General features: G+C 46.4%; 1 protein-coding gene across 6 annotated transcripts in view; it reads left to right on the forward strand.

The window, feature by feature from the left end:
* PPP1R12A (protein phosphatase 1 regulatory subunit 12A) overlaps positions 1-23,015 on the forward strand; it is a 1,183,401-nt gene that overhangs the window by 537,332 nt on the left and 623,054 nt on the right. For all 6 annotated transcript variants that reach the window (XM_085652988.1, XM_085652990.1, XM_085652986.1 and 3 more), the window contains one exon: positions 7,060-7,173. In XM_085652988.1, coding sequence (XP_085509114.1) covers positions 7,060-7,173 — 114 coding nt within the window. The remainder of the gene's footprint in view (positions 1-7,059; positions 7,174-23,015) is intronic.

Below are 23,015 nucleotides of genomic sequence, written 5' to 3' on the forward strand. Positions count from 1 at the left end.
CTGCATCCCTCGACACAAACACATCACCCAACACTGCATAACCTCCACTAGCTCCCCGTTGAGAAAAGTGTCCTTCAAGATACTCACCCACATCTACAAATGCCTCCAGAACACCGGACCCCAGTACCTCAGCGAGAGAATCTCCTTTCATGTACCCAAGAGAAACCTCTGATCCGCTGACCTCGCCCTTGCCGAAACCCCATGAATCCACAAAGCCGGAACAGGTGGAAGAGCCTTCTACTTCGCGGCCAAGACCTGGAATGAGCTCCCGATCGGCATCAGACGAGCCCCTCCCTGAACATCTTCAGGAAGACACTCAATACCGGTCTCTTTGACTGACGGAGCTGCCCAACCCCCCCCCTCCCCCCCCCCCCCCCCCCCCCCCCCCCCCTCCCTCCCGCGCCTTGAGACCCTCACAGGTGATTAGCGTGCTTACAATTCCCCTGCTTGATTGATTGGGTCACATGACTAGGTGTAGTTGGCCTTTGTGTATTTCTCCCAGACAGCCACAAAATAGAGGGACCAAGTGTTCCTGGATGGGCCATCTTGCACTTCACAAGTCTGTGCTTCTGCTCTCATACAAAGAACTTTACTCTAACCTTTTGTGCCTGCAGACAGACTGGGACCTCCGGAGGTTTCTCCCAACAGATATAAAAATAGGACCTTCAAACCCCCTCTTCATTTCGCTCCTGGACCTGCAGAAAGACTCTCAGAGGACTGCGTAATGCATACTTCAGAGGACTGCTTTGCTGCATCAAGGACTGCTGTGCTGCATGAAGCCTGCTCTAAGCCCCCAGAGGTTTGCCTTGCTCTTTTATTTGAACCCATGACTTCCAGAGTGACTGCAAGAGCTGGTTTGATGACCTCTTGCTGTGAGCCTCCGGGACCAAAAAGTTTGAAACCTTCTTGAACCCGCTCCTGGAACCAGCCTGAGTGAGTCCTGCCCCTCCATGTGGTGCCTTTCTAGTCCTGGACCCTTGGAAATAGTGCTAAATGTGCCCAGATAGCCCAAATCCAAAACTTGGGACTCAAAGACATTTTCAACCAAAAAGTGCTCTGAGATCCGAGACCAACTGTCTCTCCAATCTGACCAAGGTGCTTCACTGGTCGGCCTGACTTAGCAGCAGCTCTCGCTACATTCTTCTACGCAGCATCAGATCTTGTTGAGCCCTCATTGGCTACAGCCTGCTCCATAGTTCCGCTGGAGATTTTTGACATCTGAAAAATAGAACATGTCTGAATGTAGGAATCTTCACCATGACTTCTCCCAGCAGTTCCCCGGCCAAGACGCCTTCCTCCTCTGGCTGCTTTGCCCCTCTGAACTTTACCTTCTCAGACAGGTTTTACCAAAATGTAATCAGAGACCCGCTTCGTGTTTCTAAGCCGCGCTCCATTGCGATAGGCCATAAATGTTGACTTTGCCCCAGTCTTGCTAGACTATATGTCTGTGGTTGTGTCTTAGATCTTTTAGGTGCTCATTTACACTTGAACATTTCAAAAGTAATAATTCCAGATCTGCTGATTGAATTTGTGTTGTTTTGGTGTCAAATATTTGATTAAAATGTACTTGTTTTCTAAATTAGAGTGGGATTTTTCTTGTGCCTTAACTTTATCACTGTTTGAGTGCTGCATAAATACTTTAAACATTGCCTCTAACTTAAGCCTATCTGCTTTTGTGCTAAGTTTCCAGATGTGATACGCACAGGTTAATTTAGTGACTTTTTGTGGCTGTTGCTTGATTAGGCTTTTACTCCCTCAATCAAAAGCCCAATTTCTCACAACGAGGCATTGCACTTATACGGCAAATATAAGACAATCTCTCATTTCTAACTTTTAAAGCATGTCAGTGATGCTTCCTATTAGCTATACTGTAATCACAAACAACTCTGCTTTTCATCTTCGATTTGTTACAGAGCTTATTTTTCTCAAACATACCTCTATATGTAATTTGGGTGTTTACCTACATTCTGCAAGCAAAAGTTGACAACATCTTGCAGGACAGCCATGCTCTTCATTGATACCTATAGTAGCAGCATGTGCTTATTCATTTCTCTCGGCGTGTGTTTGTACTTGTGCCTCTTTTGTAAACTATCTCTCTACCTGTACGTGAGGAATGCAAGCCCTTATCAAGGGCAAATGGTGTGTGCAGCAAACTGCTTGGAGGAAAGCAGTGAGCTTGTATTGCTCAAGTAAGACATTGGTTGAGGTCAAGCAAAGCATTGGCTGCAAAATATTGATCATACTAAAATAATCTATTAAGATATTGGAAAGTATTACATTAGAGAAACTGGAGGTCTGAGTAGATCAGAATTCAATCATCTCAGATCTTCAACTCTCCTTCGGAAGAGGCTTAGGCACTGTAGAGCAGTGCCTTCATTTTGAGTTAATGATTGGTAAATATACTAAGGCCAAGAAGGGTGTCCTTTATTTGGGTTTCAAGGATCGCAGCAGCGACTGCATGAGCCTCACTAAACTCTGGAGTATTACGAAATCTATGGGTGTGGACAAATTTATTGTTGATTTGTTAAGCCCTTTATACCAACATCCCATGGCTCGTGTTTGCTTTGGTCTAACTGGAGAATGCTCTAAACCCTTCAGGATTAGCAGAGGAGTAGGACAGGGTTGTGTCTTGACTCCTCCCTTGTTTAGTTTATTTAATAATAAAAAACACTCCTTAAACCTAAGCTGATATGCCCAAGATTGGCCTGTGAAACAAATCCGGCTCTTCTATATACATACGATGCAGTCCTCCTCATCAGAACTCCCCAGGGACTACAGAAGTTTTTGGATGCTTTTATTAATTTTATGGAGGATTTAAACCTGAAAGTTTATCTAACATAAAATGTCACTGCGGTTTCTGTAAATGGAGGATGTAAACCCTGTAAACGTATGCTAAAATGTGTGTAATACCAAAAGTTGATACATTCTCTTACTTGGGCATTCTGTATGATCAAAAGGAGAAACTGAAACTGTCTCTTGCTATAAAGGGACAAGCTCTGAAGAAGAGTATTGAGGGCATATTCAGATTTACCGCAAATCTTGGTAACAAACCACTCACAGAAATGTGCATGACCTATTCAAGTAAATGTATCTTGGCAGCAATATGGGGCTCCGGTATTTGGGGCAATATTGACCTCCATAGCTTATAGATAATAGAGAATTGATTTGCAAAGAGGCTAGTAGCATTACTAAAAAGTATATCTACATGCACTGTTCGTAAGGAATTGGATCTCCCCGATTGGGAAGATAGTATTAAAACACGTCTGTTGTACCTTTGGTATTCAATCTGGAGTAAACCAGAGCTAAGCAAGGCATCTATTGTGGACTGTTTAGGCCTAGATAATGTCTATAATATCCTATGGTTGTCATATTAAGACTATGCTAAAGAGTATGGAAATATTTCTGAATACCACAGACCCTGGGGAAATCACTTTCAGTATCAAAAACTGAAATGCAAAATAATGGAAGATCATTATTGCAATGGGAGACTGTATTGATCATGGTAAGGCAACAGTGGTGCATCATGATTTGTAGGTAACTGTATCATTGACAAATGTGTATGATCACTTGTTATTGACTAGGTTTTGGCTCAATCTGATACATTTAGTAGCCTCCCCAGCAATGATTTAAAGATTTGAGTGTTCATGCTTGTGATGGTGTCTCTTGACAAACATCAACGATCTAGTTTTGTTAATCTGTTTTGCAAGTTTAGACAATGTAGGCCCTCTCTTATTTGTTCACACAAATTAGAATCAATAGATGTCTGTTGCAGTTATAAATTCTTTAGGAAGTCCCTCCATTTAAGGAAAGTGCTGTGTTTTGACTATTAAGATGACAAATTTGACAAACCTTTAAAATAATCTTTATATTTCTCCGACTAAGGATTGCACAGAGAGGTGGGGGTTAAGAACTACTGCCCATTAGAAATGATTGATTTCAAATGTACAGAATATTTGGAATAGATGCATTTGTATTTTAATTGTTTTAAATTCATTTATTTTTTATCAAATGTGTATGTATATATGAATGTATTTACTCTTTTATGGGTTCCGATATAATGACAACCAAATAAAGGCATATTTTATTTGATTTGAGTGACTTTTTTTTTTTTTAACCTGGAGTGAAAACAACTGAAATCAAGGTCACAGTTTGGTTTATAAGGAACTCAAAGTGAATTTTGGTCCGTGAGGGTAGTGAGGGGGCAGCTTTATTTTTAGGGCCAATATTTTCTTAAATAACCTGGGATAAGGATTTCTGGTGATTACTAGCAAGTGTAGTGATCTAAATGTCTATTTGAATCCGATTTTCCAAGTTATAGACTGTCTGCTCTGTGCAGTGTTTTAAATGTTTCTCCATCAGCTTGGAGATGACAGGACCTTGGCCCTTATTACGAATGGCTCGGTTAATTGTTAAATGTGTGGTGACCCTTGTTACTGCACATATCGCAACTTTGAGTTTTGTGATAAATATCTTCAGGTCAAATGTGCCAATATTTTACATGGAAAAAATTGCCCATGCAGGCTCCATTAAGGTTACTCTGCACCTTATTCATAAAAATGTGGTCACTAACCTGAAGATTTGTCAAATTTAGGGATATGTGTACATACATATCTGTAATCAAAAGATCAGTGAGGCTTTTCCTAGACAGAAATAACTGAGGATAACTCAGGTTTTTATTGTTCATGACTGACTATATATATTGAACTAAAAATCGATAGCTACCAGTCAGCAAATATTTCTTTTTGGCATTTTCCAGATTGAACCGCTGGTAGTGTGCTTTATCTTTGCTCAAAGTATCAAACTGATTGCTTGCAGTCTTGCTAGGGCTTCAGTCTGTAACTTAGATCTTCCTCTGAATCGCCCATTCCCACAGCATTTGAAAAATACCCACCCTTCCATTGCATATAAAGCCTTCAACCACAGCATAGCCTTATTAAGGCAAGTTGTGTTTGTGTGGGGCTGTATAACTCAAGTAATGGGCATTTTTCATGGTCCCTTGATAAAGTAACCCCTCAGAAGATGTAATTCAATGTTCTCATTATGTATCTTCGTATAAAAGTACTTTGTGCTGATCTATTGCATTGCTTTAGATTCCTTCTCGCTTTGGTCAGCCTTCCCGGAGTAGGGCACCAGAATACCCAGTAGGGAAGGTATGTGAGGGAAGGTTGTAGAGGACCAAAGAGCCACATCAGAAACCAAAACCTTATTAATCTGATAATACTTTAGTCCCTAATGATAATATACAGATGTTATTCAAGGCACAATGCTTCAACAGTCTGGACATTTGTGCCTTGAATTCCTTGATGCCTTCTTCTCCTGGTTTTTCCACTGACCTATCACTTTTAGAATAAGATACTCTATGGGTGTCCAAGTGACCCACTGATAAGTTACTTGGTGACTATTGGAACATGGCAGACTTTCCTTGCCGTGGCTAGTTATAATCGATCAGGAAGGAAGGATTTTGTTGGCCGTTCTAATTCCATTGCTGTTCTTGTTTTACTTGCTGAAGGTGCTCCAACCTTCGATATTCTCCGGTGTTTCTGGGTTCTCAAGCCCTTCTGCTAATTTCACACTACCTCCAGTTTAAAGAAATCTCCATATCCCTTTGTCAAGTTTGGTTAGGAAAAGATGATGTATTTGTGATCCAATTTGCATATTCTCCAGGGCGTATTATCCCTGTTGTGGGCTTGGCCGTACAGAAATTGTGTATAAGGTTGCCAGGCCCTCGAGAGTGTAGTAGAGGGGAAACTGAGGCGTCCAGCCATTAGTTTACATAAAATTAGAAAGGAAAACAGAATAGCACTTATTGCTTAGGGGATTACAGTGGTTACTCTAGAAAGAACTGTGTTGAAGCCCTCGAGAGCAAGCAAAACAGTTTGACCTAAGACGATAAGCAGAGTGAAGACAAAGAATGAACATGTGCTTGGATACCTTCTTGGGAGATTAGTGCTCTTTGCAAATCAACATAACCATTCTTCCAAGGAGTCCCTTTGCTTACTTCTGTGTTTATATAGGCTCCTTCTAGCAAAGAGGACCAGCCAGAGTGGCACTGTCTGGAAAAATAATTTGTCACTAAGCCCCGGATATTCAGGTTGGACTGAGGCAGTAAAGATGAGTCATATCAGCATGTCATGCTGTACAACACTGCCAGCCAGTTAATCCTTCTGAGGCACCTGCTCCATTCTTGGGCCATATGAGGGATTGGTGCCCCTGATATTCATGAGTTCCACAAAGATCAACTATAGTTAAAATGAAGAATAAGAGAGAGCTGAACTGTGATGGATGAAGGACACTGCAGGTCCGAAGCCACAAAGGCAATAGGGGACAGCTGATGAGATTGCCACCAGCGAATGTGTCACAGGTCCCGGATTCGCATCTAGGCTACTTCCTTTGATCTGGGGATGAGAAGCAGTACTCTGCTACCACCCTTAAGTGAGAGAGCGCCAATACTCTGGCTATATTGCAGGTATTTTCTGTCGCAGCATCCCACATTTATTACTTACATCAAACATGCTTTCTTACTCCCATTTAATATAAACCCTCTTCAAATCCCCATAATTAAACTTGTCCCAAACCTCCCGCATGTAAGCCACATGAACTAAACTGAATTTACATGATAAGGAAAGAAGGGGGTGATTTGTCCTTTTATTTACCACTAGATTTCAATATATCCAAATTACTCTACTCTAAGCCTAAATGTGGGGCTTTTGGATGATAATCTCAGTGTTTTGGAAAAGAACAAATGTGATGTGTTATGCGTATATACTCCACCCTCTCAAGCAATTTTTTAAAGATGCTGTTTTATGGTACAAATGCTGAAAATAATTTTTGTGGGCAGTTGAGGGTTTGCAGTCCCATCCCTATCTCTCAAGCACCCCACTACATGATTTAATTAAGGTTAAGAAATGATGACTGTGACGTGGTGAAACTTAACTTTGCAGACTTAAATAGATTCTGTATCATGGAATTGATTCTTTTAGCTATATAATTTCAGCAACCAACTTTGACTTCAGCCTCATAAATCAAATCATTTATGTTGTAATATATTTTCTTTGACAGAGACTCTTCAAGTTTAATACGGAGTAGTGGCTCATACACAAGAAGAAGATGGGATGAAGATATAAGAAAAAATATCTCAAATAACGAAGGAATAAGTCCAACCTATCAAAGAAGGTAATAAAATATTTACCTTCATATATCCTAAACTCTAGATTATTTTCAAGCAAGCATTTGAAGTTAGAAGAAATAGATCTAGTTCAGGTGAGAATAAGTCTTAAATTATATATTTTGTTTAGGTGTGAATGCATGATCATATATCTAGTCCATTTTATAAACCGCATCTGTGCACTGGCAGAATATAAATACAAATTTGTTATAAACTCAAATAGAATGTGATAAGTGTTCCACTGGCTTTTTCTCACTGCTGCTCATGTTATTAGGTAGTTGCAGATCCCACCATGGAGACATGTGAGAAGTGATGCATTATTTTGGATATCATGCAATATTTCACAAGGCTTCTGCTCTGGAGACAATCTGGTCTACTTTGTTCATCAGTTTTAATCCTTGTTTACACAATTTACTACATTGAGATGGATATGTGACTGTTTGCAGCATGTGCTACTTTAAAAAGCCTGCATGTACATTCCTGCCATTTAGTGTTCGTTGTGGACATTGCAAGTTTGTTTTCTTCAAACAAGAGCTTTCAGTTTCTTGATGACTCGTGATACCGCAGCCAAAATCCACAATGCAGCAGGACATAGACTTCATCTTAGACTGTTACCATAAACTTTGTCATTGATAAACCGGGCACATGTAAGATCATAATGCTACTGCCAACCGGTTCAGCAGAACCAGTAAAACTGCTGACTGCTTCAGAGCAAATTTTTATCAAGGAGTTAGTTGCCTGGTTGAGTGACTCGGAGGAGGGGGGGGGGGGGGTGGAGGGGTGTCCGGTAAGTAAAGTGTATCATTTAAATTTTGCCCCAACTGCTATAGTTAGTACCCATGGTCAGAACTGCATCAGGTCTGTAACCTCTGTCTCCTGAGGTGGACAAGTCTGCCTGTTTGGCTTGAGAAACTTTTCATTGTAAAAAGACCATCTGGCACCCAAGGATAGATACTGGGTTCATTAAGTGCATTGCAGGATGCAGCAACGAGGCTCTACTAAACCACCACCCTGGCAGATGTTGAAGGGAATTGCATAGAAGACTAATGGATTTGGGCCTCTGGTAGTCCTGGCTACTCATGTGGAGTGGTTTTCAGGGTGTATGTCCTCTAATGACTCCAGCCAAAGATGCCATTCCTCCTCTATGGCCCTCAATAAACCACGCCCAGGAAAAGGACCATTTATAGGGTTTTGTATGTATAATGCAGAGAGTATAGTCTCTCTTGGGTTCAACTTCAAATGGGGCCTCAACTTGATAGCAAAGAGAAACATACCGTAAGCCCTGAATCACCTCCAATAGGCCCTGACAGTTTGGGCTGCCCACATTGCCAGAGTACCTCTGAAATTCATCTTCAGCATCGGAGATTTCAGAGCCGAATCCTTGATGCAAACATAATCTGCCTCGACATTGGGAGTCTGTTCTTCCCACCTCTGAACTGAGATTGAGTCAGAAGTTGCCTTTGAAGCGGTCTATATTCTTGTTTCTAGCCATAAGCATACATGACCTCCATCACGAGGTCAGCCCCATGCCCAAAAACAATGTCTTTGCTCTCAAGAGAGATTTCCAGAGGAACTCAAGGCTTTACCATTTCCAAAGAAGCACAGCCACATTTACCATCCCCAAATCCTATTTTACTCATACAAATTCAGACCAGGATCTCACTGACTAGAAACCAGACCCATACGACAGTCCTATGTCTACTGATGCCTGGAGTGACTAGTGGCACGATTATAATGCGGTTTCTTCAGATGACTCCTCTTTGGAACCATGTATGTTGTATACCCTATCTTCCCCCCCCCCCCCCCCCCCCAGTTCATTGGGAGGCAAACAATCAAAGTTAATCTCCATGTGGAAGACAAGGTTTTCCTCTTTTTTAAGATCCTCTCAAAACCTGAGCAGTCTGTTCAGTACCTGCCCATATTTTAAAGCAAGTCTGTAACCTGTTTGTCATTTAAACACAGGTAGGAGGGTTATAAAGCCTGTCTATGTTGCTGTTTGAAAAAGATTCTTAGAAACCATCAGTCATGCCAACGTGAAATGCAAAGGAGCAGTATTGAACATACCCCAACATCTTTGGACATCAATATGTTGAGGAGGAGGAAGAACTCCCTAGACCATCCATGGTGGTGGAAGAGGAGTTCTCCCTGGAGGAAAGTTCGGGCTCTGGTCTAACGCTTCAAATGGAGATGCAGGAAAATTCACTGGCTCAAGAATCTGAGTACAGTAGCCCCTGTCCTTCAGCCCCATCTCAAACAACCTAAGCGAGACATACTGTCCCTACAGAGTAAAAGGCCCTTCGACCACCACTGCCTTCAGCCCATAGTCTGCACCGTAAGACTGATGTAGATGCCCGACCCTCAGGCTCGGCACGGAAACAACACTCAAAGTCATTGACCTAGTCCACCTCGGTCCCGAGTCAATCTTTGATGCGAGCTGCCCCATATTCGGCTTTGTCCAAACCTTTGGTGCCAAAACAGAAACACACCTTTGCTCTGAAATCTGATCCTGGCAAGCCTGTGAACCCTATTCTCCACAAATTGCAAGAGAAACTGAATGCTTATCAAAAGGAAATACACATCCAGCCCAACACAGGGCACGTTCTTGCCAAACTGTTGGTTCCGGCTCCACCGCCATCAAAGAGATGACTTTTCTTTGAAGAAGTTATTGATACACTGGTCCCGGCCAAACAGAAGAAGGCAAACAAGGCCACCAGCCCTTTACCACCACTATCTCCACATCCAGCTCCACCTCCTCCTCCCCTCCGCCACCACCACCACCACCTCAAACCCCAGCCTCCACCACCTCTACCTTCTCCAACGCACTCTGATGGGGATCCCTTAGACATAACTACTCCAAGATCTCCACACTCTTTCACCGGTGGGCATGGGACAGGGGATGACACTTTTGGTACACCACCACCCCCCCAACGACCCCTGGACCACATATGATGTAGACCGTCCTGGGGACAGCGATCCAGACCTACACCCCGCATACTCCTCTCCTCCTGATGATTCCACATCGTACTCACATTGGTAGAGCCACTCCTTATGAGGGCAAGCTGCAAAAGGAACATGTGGAAGAAGATTTCCTTTTTCGGAAACACTCTTCCACACACAGGACCACCCAATACCTTCCTATGCTTAAGGGTATGCTAAACGTACAGATGACATCTTTTGAGGCCATGCTAGAGCCAGAACCATTACTCCTAGGGTGGATACGAAAAACATAAAGCCTCTTCATCTGACCTTATCTACATTAGGGGACAAATATCTCCTGATTCGCTTGTAGTTACCAACACTCACAAGTGAGCTAATTCCCAAGCTGCCAGTGTTGCATTATCTCCTGACAAGGGAAGTAAACTCATTGACGCCTCTAGTAAAAGGGTGGCAGCTCAGTTCGCAAACCATTGGTGTACTGCCAGCCAGTGGGTTTGCTTGCAAGGTATGACCGTGCCCACTGGGAGGAAATGGAGGAGAACTCCTCCAGTATCTCCCATAGGAGCAAAAGAAAAGGAGTCAGGAATTTGTCTACGAAGGCAAGCTCATCTCTAAAACTATTATCTGTTGTTCATCGGATTCAGCAGATACGGCTGCTAGGGGGATCAATACTAGCATCTTGCTGTGTTGCCATGCTTTGCTCTGCATATCTGGCTTTGAGCCAGAAGTCCAACAAAGTCTATTAAATGTCCTTTTCGATAAACATCTTTTTGGTCCCCTGGTTGACCTGGCCCTGAAAACAATGATAAAGTATGCAGAGACTACCAAGTTTATGGGTGCACTTCAAACACCTTGTCCTTGAGGCTCCTTTTGCCGTTCTACCTACCAAGCGGATGGCCAGAGTCACCACTCCTCTGCCCGAGGTTACTATAGAGCATGGGTAGTCACAAACATTCTCTCGGGGGCCAAATTTACTGTGTGGTTTGTGGCTGAAGGCCGCACCGGTGGGGGCGGAGTCTGTGGAGAGGGGCGGGGCTCGAGAAAAACAGTGACCAAGAGGTTGAACACAGGCCCTTGCAATGGACACATTAGTTTACTGAGCCACCAGACCCGGCATACACACATCTATCTATCTATCTGTCTCTTTGTCTCTCTCTATCTCTTTCTCTCTCTCTTGCTCTGTCTATCTATCTGTCTCTCTCTCTCTCTCTGTGTCTCTGTCTGTATCTGTCTCAGTCTCTGTCTGTCTTATCTGTCTCTAGCTCTATCTGTCTCTAAACGGCTCGATCTGTCTCTGTCTCTCTCTCTCGGTCTATCGGTCTTGGTCTCGGTCTATCGGTCTCGGTCTATCGGTCTCGGTCTATCGGTCTCGGTCTATCGGTCTCGGTCTATCGGTCTCGGTCTATCGGTCTATCGGTCTATCGGTCTCGGTCTATCGGTCTATCGGTCTCGGTCTATCTGTCTCGGTCTATCTGTCTCGGTCTACCTCTATCTGTCTCGGTCTACCTCTATCTGTCTCGGTCTACCTCTATCTGTCTCGGTCTACCTCTATCTGTCTCGGTCTACCTCTATCTGTCTCGGTCTACCTCTATCTGTCTCGGTCTACCTCTATCTGTCTCGGTCTACCTCTATCTGTCTCGGTCTACCTCTATCTGTCTCGGTCTACCTCTATCTGTCTCGGTCTACCTCTATCTGTCTCGGTCTACCTCTATCTGTCTCGGTCTACCTCTATCTGTCTCGGTCTACCTCTATCTGTCTCGGTCTACCTCTATCTGTCTCGGTCTACCTCTATCTGTCTCGGTCTACCTCTATCTGTCTCGGTCTACTTCGGTCTGTCTCGGTCTACCTCGGTCTGTCTCGGTCTCTGTCTCGGTCTACCTCGGTCTGTCTCGGTCTCTGTCTCGGTCTACCTCGGTCTGTCTCGGTCTCGGTCTACCTCGGTCTGTCTCGGTCTCGGTCTACCTCGGTCTGTCTCGGTCTCGGTCTACCTCGGTCTGTCTCCGTCTCGGTCTCGGTCTACCTCGGTCTGTCTCCGTCTCTGTCTCGGTCTACCTCGGTCTGTCTCCGTCTCTGTCTCGGTCTACCTCGGTCTCTGTCTCTGTCTCGGTCTACCTCTGTCTCTGTCTCGGTCTCGGTCTACCTCTGTCTCTGTCTCTGTCTCGGTCTCGGTCTACCTCTGTCTCTGTCTCTGTCTCGGTCTCGGTCTACCTCTGTCTCTGTCTCGCTCTGTCTCTGTCTCTGTCTACCTCTGTCTCTGTCTCTGTCTCGGTCTACCTCGGTCTGTCTCTGTCTCGGTCTACCTCGGTCTGTCTCTGTCTCGGTCTACCTCGGTCTGTCTCTGTCTCGGTCTACCTCGGTCTGTCTCTGTCTCGGTCTACCTCGGTCTGTCTCTGTCTCGGTCTACCTCGGTCTGTCTCTGTCTCGGTCTACCTCGGTCTCTGTCTCTGTCTCTGTCTCGGTCTACCTCGGTCTCTGTCTCTGTCTCTGTCTCGGTCTACCTCTGTCTCTGTCTCTGTCTCGGTCTCGGTCTACCTCTGTCTCTGTCTCGGTCTACCTCTGTCTCTGTCTCGGTCTACCTCTGTCTCTGTCTCGGTCTACCTCTGTCTCTGTCTCGGTCTACCTCTGTCTCTGTCTCGGTCTACCTCTGTCTCTGTCTCTGTCTCGGTCTACCTCTGTCTCTGTCTCTGTCTACCTCTGTCTCTGTCTCTGTCTACCTCTGTCTCTGTCTCTCTCTACCTCTGTCTCTGTCTCTCTCTACCTCTGTCTCTGTCTCTCTCTACCTCTGTCTCTGTCTCTCTCTACCTCTGTCTGTCTCTCTTGGTCTCTCTCTACCTCTGTCTGTCTCTCTTGGTCTCTGTCTCTACCTCTATCTGTCTCTCTTGGTCTCTGTCTCTATCTGTCTCTGGCTCTCTCTCTCTACCTCTCTACCTCTCTACCTCTATCTGTCTCTCTCTCTCTACCTCTCTACCTCTATCTGTCTCTCTCTCTCTCTTTGTCTCTACCTCTGTCTCTCTCTCTCTTTGTCTCTTGCTTTATCTGTCTCGGTGTCTATCTGGCTCTATCTCTGTCTCTGTCTGTCCCCGTCTATGTCTCTTATCGGTCTCTGTCTCTCTCTGTCTCTATCGCTGTCTCTATCTGGCTCTGTCTCTATCTGTCGCTATCTGTGTGTATCTCTGTCTCTGTCTCTGTCCAAATAGGAAGCTTCCCAAAAGGCCCTTTAAAAGTCAGCTGTGAAAGCACTTACAGTTGACTTTTAAAGGATCTTTTGGGAAGCTTTCTGACGGTGCCCTGACGTCACAGAGGCCGGCAGTAAACACAGAAGATAACAGCAGGAGCATACGTTGGGAATACCTATTTAATGCGTATTGAAAACGTATGCTCCTGCGGTCATCTTCTGTTTACTGCCGGCCTTACTTGAAACTTAGAAACTGCAAGGCAAGGTCCGCGGGCCACGAATTAAAGCCTGCCGGGCCGCTGGCGGACCGCGGGCCCTACTATGGGTACCATGGCTATAGAGGCTCCTATAGGGGCAACAATGCCAAAGGTAGAGGAAAAGGTGCTTACCCATGTAGTGCTGCTCCCAGCATAAAAGGAGGACCCCACACACGCACACACCCACCCACCACCTTGGGAAGATTACAGGATTTTCAGCCCATGTGGCAATCAATAACATCAGACCAGTGGGTATTGGACACTTTCCAACATGGTTGTCTCGGCTCACTACCATACCTCCAAACATTCCACCTCGCACTCACAGACTCTGGAACACCAATCATTACTCAAACAGGAAGTTCAAGCTCTATTGCTCAAAGCAGCTATAGAACTCATCCCTCTACAATATAAGTGATCAGGCGTATACTCCCTGTACTTCCTAATCCTCAAAAAGGACAGATCTTTGCGGCCAATGTTTGTTCCCTTAAATCATCACATCCTGTCAGTCTGTCCATAAGGTCACTCTCCAAGATGTAATCCCACTTCTCCAGCAAGGCAACTTTCTGTCAGCTCTGCACTTATAGGACACCTACTTTCTCATTTCCATACATCCAGCACATCGCAAATACCTCAGATTTGTGATGATAGCAAGCAAACATTACTTATTCATATTCCTCCTATTCGGGGCGACTATTGCACCTCGAATATTCACCAAATGCCTAGAAGTGGTAGCAGCACATTTACGCAGGCAAAACATCCATGTTATATCATGTTAGCCTATTTGTAAAGCACAGCGTATACCCGGAGGTGTCTTGGCGCTGATTCCGTATGCAACGATGAGCTTAAGGGAGGACCTACAGATTGAAAAGCCAAGCTTCCAAAAGTTTCCTGAACTGTGGCAGGGAAGGTGCTGACCTTCGATTGAGCGGAAGGAGATTAAAGGATGTGGCTCCTCTAACCGTAAAGCTGCTGCCACCCCTTTGGATTTTTTGAATCTGATAGAATTTATTCTGATGGAGCCTGCATATTTTAGGTTTCCTTGTTGGAATGTGCCATGAAAAGACTTTCTTCAGAATGGAAGGTCCTGAAACGTGGAGGGCTTTGTATGTCAGACAAAGGCCCTCAAACTTGATTGTGTTTTTGACTTTCAGCCAATGAAGATCTTTGCGAGCAGAAGAGACAGAGTGGTGCCTAGGCAAGTCCAGTAGAAGTCTGGCTGGCAAATTTGAAAGAATTGGCAACTTGTTCAAGTATTGAGCTTGCAGGCCAATGTATACGCCGATGCAGTAGTCGATTTTGGATAATACCAAGGTGGAAATAACTGATTTCCTGATTGAGATCAGGAAGAATAATATTTTTTTAAGTGTTCTCAAGATATTATATGGAGAGGAGACCACTGCATTGAATTGATTGCCTAGGAGTAAACGATCATTAGAAATGACACCTAAACTCTTGGCTTTCCTGGTAGGAGCAGGAAGGGGGCCCATGTCAACTGGCCAGCAAGAGGCAGACCAGAAGTTGGGATTATTGCAGAGTAAAATCACCTTGGTCTTTCAAGCATTGAGCTTAAGTCGGTGTTTGTTCATCCAGCCATCAATAAATTTCATGCTGTCATGGATGCAAATAAGTGTGGTTGGCATAGTTGGAGGCTGATAGCACAATTTGCATATCGTCCGCATAAGACATGAGGTAGAACCAAAAGGATTCGACCAGAAGAGCCAGATCAGTAACGTATTTATTAAAAACAGTAGGGCTAAGAGAGGATTCCTGCGGAACGCCATAGGGCTGGCGAAACGAGCTTGAAAAGAAAGCATCCATGTTGATTGTTTTCCCTGTTCGACAGGAAGGATGAGACTAGTTTCAAGGCAAGATTTTTTTTATACCTTTTTGCTTCCAGATGGTGGATCAACGTGGAATGATCCACAGTACGGAATGCCGCAGACAGGTCCAACAAGATAAGGGCGGCTGAGCCCCCCCCAACCCCATCCAGGATGAATTTTAGCTCATCGGTGGGCTTGATCAAGGCAGTCTCTGTATTGTGTTCGGATCTGAATCCGAATTGAGTGGGATCCAGGCAATTAGAGTCCTTAATGAACTGATTTATTAAATGTTAATCACATTTTCGACTATTTTCGCAGGGAAGGGAAGTCTACAAATAGGCCTATATTTGGCCGGGTCTTCGGGGTCCAGATTAGTTTTTTTTTCAATTAAGGCAAAAAATGGAGGCTTGCTTCCATTGGGATGGGAAGATTCCTGTCCTGAAAATATTATTGAGCATGTTTGAGAGATGGGCTGCAATAATGTCAGGGGACGAGACTAATAACTGAGGGCGGACAAGGATCGTCCAGAGAACCTGACTTGGTAGTGTGGATGAGATCTTTTATTTACGACGTAGAGACGGGGGAGAATGAATCGAAAACATTTGTGGACAAGTCATTATTGGAAACGGTGGTAACATTATCTTGACTGGAGGACGGCGGAAGATTACCACCGTGGCCGAATGTGTTAAAAAATAGATTTGCCCCTGATGTGCGAAACAATCTCATTGCAAAAGGACTGGCTTACCCAATCCGTTTTATACTCCGGTTGTTTATTGAGTTTATTGATGACTTGATAGAGTACTTTAGCTGAGTTTTTGGCAGATTCGATTTGTGATGAGAAGTAGGCTGCCTTTTCTGTAACCAATAGGGCTTTATAGCTCGAAGTTTCTCTCTCGTAGTCATATTGGACTCTCCATTTCCTTTCTTGACGCCTAAAACCTTGTTTCTCAAGTCTAAGGGCCTCTGAGAACCAAGGGGCAGACGGATGGTTCCTGCTTAGGCCTCCTTTTTTTTTGTCGGGACTAATTGAGAAAAGGCAGATCTGAGCCAGGTGGAATAAGTCTCTGCAGCAAGTTGAGGATTATCCGGCACCGGAGTGCTTGAAATGATCAGTAGCTGCTCTGGTTGATTTTGATCAACTTTTGTCCAGGATCTGTGCTCGGCTTATATAGATCTCTTATTCTGGGCTGTGTTAGCTGTAGAGCAATTCATCTTAAAAAAGATGGCTAAGTAATCGGACCAGACCAGAGAAAGCACTTTAAGACCAGAGACCACCAGTCCCCCTCCTCTTTTAATTGGACGGTCTTGCCTATGCAGACGGTACCCAGAAGGCAAAGATGTGAAGTTCTGGCATTGAAGTATTAGTGGCCCAGGTTTCCGAGATAAATAAGATGTCAGATTTAGGAGAATCGATAAGATCTGCTACTTCAAGTGCGTGTTTTACTAGAGAATGAGAATTGATTAAGGTGCAAAATATACCCGTAGTATCCTGTTTTCCAGGTGATTTCTGGCTGTAACCAAGTGAGCTGGCGAAGGCGAAAGGGCCAGGAAGAAGGAAACCACAGGAAGAGCAGATTCCCTCCAAACCCTGACAGAGAGCTAGCGTGTTTAAACAGTTGCAATTCAGATCCAGTTTATTTAAAACATGAAGTTCCTTACTCGTGAAAGAACATCCAGTCCTGGAATCTGAGGCAAAACTGGCAGGGGGTCTGATGCTAGGCGCAGACAGGCTTGCCTTTGGCGTGCCTGCTGCACGCGTCCGCCCACACATGCTGCTTAAGTAGTCAGCTGTACTATCCCTTGCGGGAAGTCGGTGCAGCCGGGGGGAGGAGCTATGTCCCTCTGCTCAATCTCCAGGAACTGCCGTGGCAGACCAGGTACTGGGAAACAAACAGGAGAGGAAGGAGCAGAAAATGCGAAGTGCACCGGAAACGTTGGTTAAGGTAGCCCTTTTAAAATTAATGCAAATTCTAAAAGGGAATAACATTTTAAAAGTAAGTCTTGCGAAATAGACTTTGGCATGCTGCTTTCTTAATAATACTTACTAATGTCTTCCCGTATCACGACGACTGGCTTGTCAAAGTCAGCACTCTTCCTCTGTGCCAGCACCATACTCAAAATACCATAGACCTGCCATGCGCAAGACATCCCACCTTCGCAAGACCTGTGCGACACCCTTGCCACCTTCTTCCACCGCAAGATCGCAGACATCCACAACAGCTTAAACGCCATGACCACCCCGACAACCACTAAGACCTCCACCCCCACGACAACCATCCGCACCAACCGCCTGCTCTCCTGGACCAACATAAACGACGACACCATCACGATCATGAACACCATCCACTCGGGAGCTCCGTCAGACCCAATGCCCACACCACATCTTCGACAAAGCCAGCACAGCCATCGCACCCCATCTCTGGAAAGTCATCAACATCTCCTTCGAGACAACAACCTTCCCGGAGAGCTGGAAGCACGCCGAGATCAACGCCTTACTCAAGAAACCCAAGGCGGACCCCAAGGACCTCAAGAACTTCCAGCCCATCTCCCTGCTCCCGTTCCCGGCGAAGGTCATCGAGAAGACAGTCAACAAACAACTGACCCGCTACCTCGAGGAGAACAGTATCCTGGACCCTTCCCAGTCCGGGCTCCGCAGCAAGCACAGCACCAAAACTGCCCTCATTGCCGCCATCGATGACATCAGGACCCTACTAGACAAGAGAAACCGCGGCCCTCATCCTCCTAGACCTGTCAGCCGCCTTCGACATGGTCTGCCACCGCACACTACGAACACGCCTCCACGACGCCGGGATCCAAGAGAAGGCCCTGAACTGGACCACCTCCTTCTTCTCCAGCAGAACACAGAGCGTCCGCCTCTCCCCCCCCCATCCCCCCCACACTTTCTGCTCCGAAGCCACCGAGATCTGCGGTGTACCCCAGGGCTCAGCCCTCAGTCCAATGCTGTTTAACATCTACATGGCACCGCTCGCCCACGTCGCCCGACTGCACGACCTCAGCATCATCTCCTACGCCGATGACACCCTGCTGATCCTCTCCCTCACCAAGGACCCCCACACCGCCAAACCCAACCTCCATGAAGGAATGAAGTCCGTTGCCGAATGGATGAGGAACAGCCGACTGAAGCTGAACTCGGACAACCTCTGATCCACCTTTTCGGCCTGGGACGACTCCTGGTGGCCGACGGCACTGGGAACAGCTCCTACACCCACCGACCAAGCACGCAACCTAGGGGTCATCCTCGACTCCACCCTCTCCATGGCTAAGCAGGTCAACGCGTCTCTTCCTCCTGCTTCAGCACCCTCCGCTTGCTCCGCATGATCTACAAGTGGATCCCCACCGAAACGAGAAGAATGGTCACCCAGGCCCTCGTCAGCAGCAGGTTGGACTCTACGCAGGAGCCTCGGCCAAACTCCTGAGAGTGTCTTCAACGCATCCAGAACGCCTCTGCACGCCTGTCCTCGACATCCCTCGCCGCAGCCACATCACACCCTACCTGAGAGACCTGCACTGGCTCCCCGTCAACAAGAGGATAACCTTCAAGCTCCTCACCCACGCACACAAGGCACTCCACAACACCGGACCAGCGTACCTCAACAGCCTACTCAGCCTCTACACCCCCACCCGCCAGCTCCGCTCCGCCGCCCTCGCCACAGTCCCCCGCATCCGAAGAACGACTTCCGGCGGCAGATCGTTCTCCCACCTCGCCGCCAAGACCTGGAACACCCTCCCCATCCATCTACGGCAGACCGAAGACCTGCTGACCTTCAGAAGACTCCTTAAGACCTAGCTTTTCAAGCAGTAGCAGCATTCCCCAGCGACCAGCGCCTTGAGACCCTCACGGGTAAGTAATACGCTTTACAAATGATATGATTGATTGATTGATGCGCTTACTGGGTATGATAGCCTCATGCATTGCCATAGTGCCACATGCTCGAATACATATGAGTCCGCTACTGGATTGTCTAGCACAACAGTGGTCTCAGTTAATGTTAATGTTAAACCATTTATAAAGCGCACAGCTTCCCCGGCGAAGGGGCGTCCCGGCGCTGACAGCAGTTTCCAAGTAAAGTCCGGTTAGGCCATGGGAAAGAGAAAAGTCTTGATAGCCTTTCGAAAGGATATCAGAGAATCTAAGCTGCGGATCTTTAAGGGGAGGGAGTTCCACAGCTTAGCAGCAAGAAGACGGAAGGACCTACCCCCAGATCTAGTTCGCTTAACTCTGGGGACAGAAGCCAGGATCAATTCGGATGATCGCAGTATGCGGGCAGGTACATAAGGGGTAATCAAGCCCGACAGGATCTCAGGTGTGGAAAACTTTAGAACTTTAAAGGTGAGGCATAAGGTTTTAAATCCGACCCTTTTTGAGATAGGGAGCCAATGGAGGCGGCGAACAGCATCTGTTCCAGAGCACGTTCTTGAGAGTCCAAGTAAGACTCGAGCAGCTGTATTCTGGACGCGCTGCAGACAGTTCAATTCCGCTTTATTGACGCCTAGCAGCAAAGAGTTCGCATAATCAAGTCTAGCTAGAATGGTAGCCTGGACTATAAGTTGACGTATAGTCGAGTTAAAGAACCCTAGAATAGGCCTTAAACCACGTAAAAGACGAAAACAGGTGCCTGTGATTTTTTGGGTGTGATCTTGGAAACCCAGGGTAGAATCAAGCCAGAGCCCAAGGTTCTTTACCACCTGCTTAGGGGCAGGGCACAAAGAAGGAGGCCACCACTGAGTATTCCAAAGCCCCTTATCCTTCCCCACCAGTAACACCTCGGATTTACTGGCGTTGAGCTGAAGACAGTTCTCCGTCAGCCAGCCAGCAACCGCCTCGAGGCCCTTCCGAAACTGGGTGGCACCGTTAGCATGATCATCCGAGAGAGCCACCACCATCTGGGTGTCGTCCGCGTAAGAGACCAAGGTAAGGCCATGGTCGCGTGCGACTGCTGCCAGGGGCTGAACATAAAGGTTAAACAGAGCCGGACTTAAGGCCGAGCCCTGCGGGACCCCCTGCTCAATAGGCTGGATGGAAGAAGCGAAGGGGGGGGCATAGACCTGGAATGATCTATCTGACAGGAAAGAGTGGAACCATTCCAGAGCAAGATCTTTTACTCCAGCTTCCTCTAGCCGGCGCAGTAAGATCTGATGGGAAACTGTGTCAAACGCGGCCCTCAAATCAAGGAATATGAGTGCCGCTGTTTGACCTTCATCTAGGATGGAACGCAAATGCTCACTTACCGCTAGGAGTGCTGTTTCGGTACTGTGGCCGGCGCGGAAACCATTCTGAGACCGGTCTAAGATCTTATTGTTATTTAAAAAGTCAGAAAGAACTTTATGGACATGGGCCTCCGCCAATTTAGCAACCCAGGGCAAGAGAGAGATCGGTCGAAAGTTTTCAGGCTTAGTGGGGTCCAGTAGCGGTTTCTTTAGCAATGGAAGCACCTTGGCATGCTTCCAGGACATGGGGACCATTGCCTTGCTGAAGGAGGAGTTAATGGTCAGTAGTAGAGGTGTAAGAAGTACAGATACGCAGTCCCAGAAATGAGCCGGTCTCATGGGGTCAAGCGGAGAGCCCGATTTAATTTTGGTACTCAAAGCAAGAAACCCCTCCTGAGAGATGGAAGGAATAGCCTCTAGTGTAGCGTTAGATATTAGTATTAAAGGGCTCTCTAAAACCCTAGAGCAGTTGGGGAAGGTTTTATAGATGGTTTCTACTTTTCGAACAAAGTAGGTGGCCAGATCCTCAGTGTTTTCCAGAAGTGATGAGAGGTTGGCGGATCCTTCCTCTTTTTAAGATCACTAAATATCTTAAAAATGCATTTCGTAGGATTGTTGCTAGATGCTATCTTGTTGGTGATAAAGGCAGCTCGCGCTGACTGTATGGCTTTGTGGTAACATTTGATAGCATCCAGGTACTGTTTTTTATCTGACGGGCAGTAATTCTTCCTCCATGCTCGTTCGCGTTGTTTACAGACAGTCCACATGGCCGCAAGGGAATCCGTGTACCAAGGGTTAGAGCCAGAATCGCGGCCCTTAGACCATTTAGCGGGAATGAGAGTCTAACGCCTCATAAATCCACTCACAAATAGTATTATAGGCTTGTTCTGGGTTGGTATCAAGGATAGGGGGACGGGAAGCCAGAAGGGCCAACAAATCATCCAGCCTAAGTTTGTGCCAACAGCGTTTGAGAGTAGCCCTGGAGGGAGCTCTAGGCGTGGCCCCCACCTGGGGGAGGGAGATGGCGATGAGGTAGTGGTCGGACCAACAAACCGGGCTGGGAGGTTGAACCTGGAGGGAGGGGATGTTGGAAAAAACTGGATCCAGTAAGTGTCCCGCCATGTGAGTGGGTCACCGTACCAGTTGTCTTAGTTGACAGGCTTCAAGATCTGCAATCAAGGTACTGACTTCCGAGTCTGATGAAAGATCAAAATGAATGTTAAGGTTGCCATTTAAGCTAAAATTGGCTGTTATCATAGCCAATGCGTGAACAGCTTCCATAATCGCTGCTTTGAATTCTGCTGAGGGGCCAGGAGGGCGATAGACCAAGAGGCCCGAGAAGGAGAAATTAGCGTTGAGTGAAAAGGTAAAGCGGGCGCACTCGCACCCTACCACGTCCTCCCTGACAAAAGTACAGTAAAGGGGGGGGGGAGATTTAAAAATTACCGCCAAACCCCCACCTCTGGTTTCTCTCTTAATGGTTCGAATGGTAAATCCCAAGGGAAGTGCGAGGCCAGGTTCGATTACGGTGTCCTCATTGAGCCAAGTTTCGGTGACAAAAAACACATCCGGAGACTCGTGCTCAATGAGATCATAGATCTCGTTATAGTGCTTAACGAGAGAGCGCACATTCAAATATAGAGTTTTAAAGGGGGTCTTGATCGCGTTGGAGGGTGTAGGGGGGGTGCGGAGTAAGAATTATACCTACATCTACAGCAACAGAAGGGCCCCTCCGGCGCTAATCTAGGATGTGGATTACAGGGGTAACATTGGCCAATAGATATCAATGATTCCCTGGTGTAGCTGAGCGTCACAGAAGTGGAACTGGCAGCATGCCTGGCGTCTGGCGACATCCGGGCTCAGACGGGCTTGCCTTAGGCGCGCCTTCGGCTCGCGTCCGCTGCGCGCCCATGTGAGCATCAGCTTAAGTGCTGCCAGGAAAGAAAACACTGGTGCGGGCACAGAGTACTCCCAAGATGGCGTCCCCCCGGCTTCCGTTACTGAGGCTGGGGTGCCGATCCGGTATCACCGCCTGGCCCAAGCACCCTGAACAACTGGCACAGGTAAGCAAAGAGTAGCGTATTTAAAAGCACAGCAAGTTAGAGTTAAACGCAGCTGATCAGGACAGAGCAAGCGCGCATAGAAAATTAAAATATCGGTAATGATAAAGAGCGCAAACACTACCTCCCGGCTCAAGCCTCAGGAGACAACATAGTCACAGGGTCAGTTACAAGATCCAGTGTGGACAGCTGCACTCATCGCTCTCTGCAGTGGTGGAACACAAACAACCTGTTAAAGGGGCTGCCTTGCCTTAAAACTGTTCCCCAGTTCCACATCATCCTGACAACTAACGCATCACTAATAGGGTGCCTGTGCACACTAACAGAATCTCACAGTCCAGGGTCTCTGGCACCTCAAATACCAGGATCTCC

This window comes from Triturus cristatus, chromosome 4_1, assembly GCF_964204655.1.
Source record: "Triturus cristatus chromosome 4_1, aTriCri1.1, whole genome shotgun sequence".
NCBI lineage: Eukaryota > Metazoa > Chordata > Amphibia > Caudata > Salamandridae > Triturus > Triturus cristatus.